Source organism: Nuphar pumila, chromosome 6, assembly GCF_984573655.1.
Source record: "Nuphar pumila chromosome 6, dmNupPumi1.hap1.1, whole genome shotgun sequence".
Taxonomy (NCBI): domain Eukaryota; kingdom Viridiplantae; phylum Streptophyta; class Magnoliopsida; order Nymphaeales; family Nymphaeaceae; genus Nuphar; species Nuphar pumila.
Genome location: NC_143254.1, coordinates 89,249,681 through 89,257,668, shown reverse-complemented (window position 1 = coordinate 89,257,668; position 7,988 = coordinate 89,249,681). Strand labels below are relative to the sequence as shown.

Here is a 7,988-nt window from a genome sequence, read left to right as displayed (position 1 = left end):
ATGAGGAGGTAAGGTTGATGCATATTTCAACCTCTGAAGCTCGCTCACCATTGAGAAAGTACAGTTTAGGATTTTAACCCCTCGAGAAACGAGGTATGCAAACAAGATCAAGCATGTATGAGCACTTATGAAACAAATTAAATATAGAAACTAAAACATATGGATAAACAAGTAGATTGATTTAAAAATTCACCTTTTTTGGACTTTGCGGTATGTTCATCCATTATGCTCGGGTTAGCTTTTATTCATCAACAACACCTCCACATAGGGTATCACAATTGATGGATTGAAAAAGACACTGAGTGAGGGCAAGGCTAGATCTTGTTCTATCTAAAACCAAGACTCAGATAAGGCATTTTCAGATGTTTCAGGCTCTAGGAGTCAATCTCTATTTATAAGAATCATGAATGGGATATAAATCAAGAGTTTTCTCGATTCGAATCTCATCCAAATGGATTTGTGCTTATCTCAATGGGGGATAAGTCTCATACGTGAAGAATCCTGCTTAGAAACTCGCAAGAAGAGTTTGGGTATAATTGAGATATGGCTCTTTTGAGGCTCATCATTATCCTTGACAAGACAAACAACAAAAGGGGATTGTTGTCTTGCGAACAAATGGCAAAGTATAATGTCATTATAAGACCAAACAACCAAGTTGTCTATTGTCTCAAGGCTTGGACAACATAGTGTTATGCAGTCCTAGTGTGGATGGCATGCGCATTTTTGTCTTACAGATGACGAAAAATGGATTTGCCATCCTAAGAGTTGAACATCAAGCGTCTTTCTTTTCTTGGGAAACATACGGCAAGGGTCTTAGCCGTCCCATAAAAATGGGTGATATATTTTAGGATTTTTTTTAATTATGACATTTCTTCAAAAAATTTCACATTAGAATCTAAGAGTACATTTTTCAAAAGAGATTAACATTTGGGCATCGTGAAAATTGGGTGTCTATAGATGACCCACTTTGTCATTAATCGAATGTGATTCGATTTATAAAAAAAATAGACACCCTTAAATGGGATTAGCCAATTTTGGAAACAATTGGACTGTCAAGACCATTTGGGTCTCGTCGAAACAATGTCAAGCCAGTTTAGAGACAACGGGGTTGCCAAGAATGTTTGGGTCTGGCCAAATAGAGTAAGACCAATTTTGGGACAATAGGTTTACCAAGACTGTTTGAGTCTCATCGAACGAGGTGAGACCAGTTTTAAAAATAATTGAGTTATCGAGACCATTTGGGTCTTGTCGAATAATGGCATGTCGGTTTAGGGACAATTGGGTTGCCGAGATTGTTTTGGTCGCATCGAAAGAAGTCATGCCAGTTTTGAGACAATTGGGTTGTTGAGACCATTTAGGTCTCGTCAAATGAGGTTGGTCCAATTTTGGGACAACTTAGTTGTGAAAACATTTATCTCTCATTAGATAATGTCATGCTAGATTTGGAAATGATTGGGTTGATGAGACTATTTGAGTCTCACCGAACGAGGTCAGGCCAGTTTTGAAATAACTAGGTTATCGAGTTAGTTTGGGTCTCGTGGAACAAGGTTATACCAGTTTTAGAAATAATTGAGTTGTTGAGACTGTTTGAGTCTCGCCAAATGAGGTCAGGCCAGATTTGAAATAAGAATTAGGACAAGTGCAACAAATGACATAGCTTACGGAAGGAACAAGACACGTAGTTTTCAGGATGATGTAAAGATGGACAACAATGATACTTTGTCATCCCAACTTAGATGACAAGAACATTTTGTCATCTCGAGCAATGGATAGCAAAGATGCCTCGCCATCCCAGCCAAAATGACAATGTCATTTTGTCATCTCTGACATTGATGACAAAGACTGTTTATTGTCCCAATCATAGATTCCTTTCATGGCAAACTTTTTTTTTAAATAATTGGCAAACTTTTTTTTTAAATAATCATTCTTACTGTTCCAACATGGGACAACACAAACAGTCATCTCGACGTGGAACAACTTCCACGCTTTGCCGTTTAAGCGAGGGAGGGCAAAAAATATCTTTGTCGTTCCAAGAAGGAACATCAATAAATCTTTGTCATCCCAAACTGCAATGACAACCAAGCTTTGTCATCCCAAGTTGGGTATGTAGATGACAAACCTTGCAGATTGACAGTCTGCAGATGGCAAAATGAACAAACAACAAATCCATGCAAACAATCGAGCCTATTAGATGACAATCTCTGGGAAGGGTAGACTCTACATATGGTAGAGTCTATAGACGACAAAGAACGAATGACATGCAGATGACCTAGCCTACCATACAATGGGGTCTGCAGACGACAATGCACATGGATGACAATCCTGTGGACAACCTACTCTATCGGATGATGGAGTCTACAGACGGCAGTCCTCACGGATGACAATCTTGCAGACAGCAGACTCTGCGAATGGCAGAGCCTACAGATGGCAAAGATTCGACGACAAAGATTGTTTGTCTGCCAAACCAAGAACGCCTGAATATCGGTAGTGTTGAGTTCACTAGGCTTCAAACCTTCCGATAATTCACTTCTAACTACGAAAAATTGAAAAATATGGTGTTCCATTGTAATCAATAAAAATTGTTAACAAAAAATTTATGGTTAAAAGAAAAGAAATATGGACTCACCTGGATTTTGCAAAACTCTTTTCAAATTCATTTAAAAGATATGAGACACTCATTTCAAGCCTCGATTGTCCTTCTCAACGAGAAGGTATGGCTGACATAAGTTTTGACCTCCGAAGCTCAAAGTTTACCATCGAAAAAGTTCATTTTTGATATTTCAACCCCGCGAGAAATGAGGAATGCAAGCAAGATCAAGCATGTATAAGCACTTACGAAACAAATTAAAGATAGAAACTAAAATAGATGAATAAACACACAGATTGATCTAAAAAATCACATTTTTGGACTTTGGGTCTCGTTTTTTGTGCTCATGTTGGCTTTTCTCTATCGACAACACCTTCGCAAAGGGTATGGCTATTGAGTGATCAGAAGGAGCACAAAGTGAGGTCACAACTAGAGCTAGTTCTCTCTAGGACTAGCACTCATATAGGAAACTTTTAAATGTTTTAGAAAATATGGGTCAACCCACATTTATAAGAATCATGAACGAGATACTTTTTTATTCAAATCCAACCCAAATAGATTTGTGCTTATCCCAATGAGAGATAAGGCTCATTCATAAAGAGTCCTGCTTGAAAACTCCACTACAAGAAAATATGTTGTTAGCGACGGATTAACGAGCAAAAAAAATCCGTCGCTATAATGAATGAAGTTTACGAAAATAGCGACAGAATAACTCCCATCCCAAAATCCGTCGCTACATAGCGACGGATTTTGCGACATAGTGTTTTGTCATGACAAACACAACATTTGGCGACGACCTTTACGACAGAAGATTTTTTGTCGCTACGTAGCGACAGACTGGGCGACTGAATATTTTTTGTCGCTAGTTTCATAAATTTCATTTACATCGGCTTAGCGACAGAATTAATTTGTCGCTAAGTCATCGCTAATTTTTGAATAACCCTAATCTCAGACAGCTTTTCCTTTTCTTCTTTCGCTGCTCTCGTCGTTCGTCGTTCGCCAGTTCCGGTCGTTCGCCCGCTCCCACCGTTCGCCCACTCTCGTCGTTCGCCGGTCCCACCGTCGACAGTCCCCGCCGTTCTTTAGGAATGCACACTCTCTGACGAAATCTAAGAAGTCCTTTATCATCAATTTTGAATTCTGATTCTTCATTTTCTGAAATCTTCTTTCTTATTTGAATTAATTATGGGTCTAAGGGTTGTTTTTCCTTAATTTGATCCCACAATTCTGACTTCAATGTGGTTTGCACGAATAATAACCGACCTGTTAAGCATTGAGCTTCTGCCTTTTGATGAGCCACAGAGGAAAATAACTCCCAATCTGCAAGTCTAGCTAGTGCTCCTGCCTTTCTGCTAAGAGCATCAACGACTACATTCGCCTTTTCGGGATGATATTTTAGCTCGAAATCATAATCTTTCAGAAATTCCAACCATCTCCTTTGCCTCAAGTTCAAATCTTTCTGAGAAAACAAATACTTAAGGCTTTGATGGTCGGTAAAGACCTTAAATTGTTCGCCATAGAGATAGTGCCTCCATATCTTAAGGGCAAATGCCACCGCTGCTAGCTCCAGATCATGCGTCGAATAGTTGACTTCATGAGTTTTAAGCTGACGAGATGCATAAGCTATCACTTTTTCATGTTGCATCAGAACACAATCTAATTCTTTGTGAGAGGCATTAATATAAATAGTGAAACCTCCAGATCCATAAGGTAAGACCAACATTGGGGCAGTGGTCAAACACTTCTTTATCTCCTGAAAACTTTGCTCACATTTATCATTCCATTCAAACTTTACGTCTTTCTTTGTGAGCTTGGTCATAGGAGCCGCCAACAAGGAAAATCCTTCTACGAATCGTCGGTAGTACCCAGCTAATCCCAAGAAGCTGTGAATCTCAGTAAGATTCTTGGGTCTAGACCAATTGGTGACTACTTCAATCTTTGCAGGGTCTACCATAATCCCGTTTTTAGAAACAATGTGTCCAAGAAAGGACACTTGTTCTAACCAACAAGCACACTTAGAGAATTTGGCATAGAGCTGATGTTCTCTAAGTGTCTGCAGAACTATCCTCAGATGCTCTTCATGTTGCTCCTTCGAGGTAGAGTATATGAGGATGTCATCGACAAAAACCACCATGAACTTATCCAAATAGGGTCTGAAGACTCTATTCATCATATCCATGAAAGCAGCTGGTGCGTTAGTTAGACCAAAAGGCATGACCATGAATTCATAATGGCCATATCTTGATTTGAATGTTGTCTTATCTACATCTTCTTTCTTGATCCTCAGCTGATGATAACCCGATCTCAAATCTAACTTCGAGAAGCATGCAGCTCCTTGCAGTTGATTAAACAAATCATCAATTCTCGGTAATGGGTATTTATTCTTTATGGTAACTGCATTCAATTGACGATAGTCTATACACATGCGCAATGATCTGTCTTTCTTTTTAACGAATAGGATTGGAGCACCACAAGGAGATACTGACGGACGAATAAAACCTTTCTCTAATAATTCTTGCAGCTGCTCCTTGAGTTCCATGAGTTCTGCAGGTTCCATCCGATAGGGAGCCTTCGAAATGGGTATTGTTTCCGGAACTAGATCGATTTCAAATTCAATCTCACGATCAGGAGGGAGACCTGGTAGATCTTCTGGAAAAACATTGTCATATTCACGAACTATGTCTACATCTGATATTGTGAGGTCTTCTTTCTCTTCAGTTTTCATGTAAGCTAAGAATCCCATGCATTCCTTTTTAATATATATATATATATATATATATATATATATATATATATATATATATTGGTCTTTAAACAAGATATGATAGCCGGCTTGGGTAATTTTCTAACACCCTGGTATGTGAAAGTTGGAGTTTGAGGTATTTGAAAGTTCAAACATTTTCTTCTATAATCGATAGTGGCATGATGGTCCGACAACCAATCCATGCCCAGAATAACATCTAGATCTTTGAAGTCAGTTGCAACAAGTTTACAAGCAACTTGCAATCTTCGATTTTTACAACGCAGTTAGAATACACAGTATCCACAATGGTGGTTGCTCCTATAGGTGTCTCTATTAAGTAAGAAACACTCAATCGAGAAGGTGCCACTGGCAACCGCTTTCCAAAAGCTGAAGAAGTGAAACTATGTGTGGCTCTTGAGTCGAATAATACACGAGCAAGAACACCATAAATAAAAAGTGTACCTTCAACCACTTCAGGGTTGGCAAGAGCTTCTTGAAGAGCAGTCACATATGCGCGACCTGGTACTGCTGGCTTCTGCTTTGGTGGGGCGTTGTTTCTTTGATTAGGTTGTGGGCAATCATTGGTATAATGACCCATCTGCTGGCAGTTGAAGCATTTCACGTTCCTCAAGTCACATTTACCTTCATGCCTCTGGAGACCACAAGTCTTACAAGCGTTATCCAACTGGACCGGCTTCTAGAACCTTTGTCGCTTGGCTTGTTGATTGTCTGCATACTTGACTTGCTTACCCTGGTTCTGATCAGAAGTTTGTCTTCCAAAATGCCTGTTGTTGTCTCGCTGAAATCTTTCTTTAGAATGAAACTTCCTCCGAGAGGATTATACCATATTGCCACCGTTGTGCTGGGTCTTTTCTTCCGTCTTGGCTTTTTCTTTCGCTTGAGGCTTTTCTACTGTCCGCATCTCCCAAAACTCGTACCTAGAGGCATAGTCTACGAGTCAGCTGTATTTCTTTATTTGTTGTGGCCCGACCAACCTCAAAATTTTGTGCCGCAAACCCCTCTCAAACCTCTTGCACTTCTTTTTCTCATTTGCCACTAAGGACTTGGCAAAACGGGAGAGAGAGTTGAAACGAGCGATATATTGGGCGATCGTCATGTCACCCTGCTTCAACTTCCTGAATTCTTCTTCATTTTCTACCCTCTGACATTTTGGAAAGAATTGCCTATAAAATCTCCTCAGGAATGTGGACCAAGGCAAGTACGTATCCGGCTACAAGGTATCTCTGATGGATCTCCACCAGTGCTTCGCATCGCTGGTCAGATTGGATACAACTATCCATACCCTCTGATCCTCTGGACATTGGATGGCGTCCAATGCCTTCTCAACTTGCATCAACCAATTTTCTGCCATGACCCCATCAAGAGTGTCATCGAAGAGTGGAGGATGCATGTTCTTGAACTTCTCCGCCCATGAGGTGATACCAGAAATCACCGTCTGAGGTTGACTCTATTGGGCTCGGGTCATTTGCAGAAGCTCATACAATATGCGGTTGGTAGTGTACTCTGGTGGTATCCTCGTACTTTGACTCATTGGGGATCCAGGTGGGATCTCCATACTTTCTTCTCTACCTTCTCAGGGAGTATATCTCTTTGGTGTGTGTGTTGTCACGTGGCTTCCCTGAACTTGTGCCCCTTTTGTAGTAGGGGATGATGAGAGTGCCCTTCGCGACGGTCCGCCAATGATTTCCCTTTCCTGCCTAGCTGCTACTGTGTTCTTTGAAAGATAAGATGTTCCTCTGCGAGTGGCCATTTGTACTGCAGAAAAATTATCACTTAACATCACATGGTTCATTGAATTCGTACAAGATTTTATCACATCTCACACAATATATATAAAATTATTCATTTTATTTCATTCAAAAGTCTCATACACGCACGAGAAACATTATTAGCAAGCAAAAAGAAAGAACAATGCAATTCAAATAATGAGACTCTCCTAAGAAAACTAGCTAATCCTAATCACTCTTCCATCCATCCGAAGCAGGGTTGTTCCTTGTACTCCCTTAAGTCTGAGTCTCGGGAGGAGCGTTCAAGTCGTACTGAGGCGAAGTAGGAGTGTAAGTTGGTGAGAAAGATGTGTGGGTAGGTGTGGCAGGAGTGTATGTAGGTGAGGGTGAATCATCACTTGGGTCTTCATCCTCGCCTTCCTCTTCCAAATTTTTCGAAATTGCTCGCCCTTGCCCAAACCCTGGGTCGCTTTGGTTGACTTCCGCTGCCCGTCGGGCTGCTTCGGCTGCCTGAACTGCAGCTCTTCGAGTTTCTTCAGACAGAAACTCTTGGAATGGAGGTGGAACCCTCTGGTTTCCCCCACTCATGGCAGCCACATATCTAGCTCGGGACATATGTCATCCCCATGCGCTGGCCATACGAGACCCTCCCCGAGGCATAAAGTTTATGTTTGGAGATGCTCTTCTCCCGATTCCTCCTTGAGCCGCTATGCGAATTCCCCCCATCTACACACGTGCAGACCTCGCTCTTTGACAATTACATTGGTGATTCCTTCTTCCGTAAGGTAGTGGATGTCGCCCCTGGGTAGTATAGGGGTAGTGCTGATGGTAAGAATCTCGATCTCCGAGTATGATGTAGATCAAAGGAGGCTGTGGTGTCAACTCTCTAACCACTTAAGTCATGCTTGTG

At 41.0% G+C, this 7,988-nt stretch overlaps 1 protein-coding gene across 1 annotated transcript; it reads right to left on the bottom strand.

The window, feature by feature from the left end:
• Positions 1–5,547: 5,547 nt before the first annotated feature.
• LOC149835091 (uncharacterized) lies at positions 5,548–6,741 on the bottom strand. Its single transcript, XM_090009521.1, has 2 exons — positions 6,634–6,741; positions 5,548–5,982 (listed from the first exon to the last, which is right to left on the bottom strand). The coding sequence occupies exons 1-2, from the start codon at positions 6,739–6,741 to the stop codon at positions 5,548–5,550; spliced, it is 543 nt and encodes a 180-aa protein (XP_089865647.1).
• Between the last annotated feature and the right edge of the window lie 1,247 nt (positions 6,742–7,988).

Excerpts from the sequence above, each read along its gene's own strand:
- LOC149835091 (XM_090009521.1), bottom strand. The coding sequence starts at position 6,741 with ATGCATCCTCCACTCTTCGATGACACTCTTGATGGGGTCATGGCAGAA. Across the intron at positions 5,983-6,633 it reads AATGTCCAGAGGATCAGAGG|AGGCATGAAGGTAAATGTGA; the intron begins GTATGGATAGTT and ends TGTGGTCTCCAG.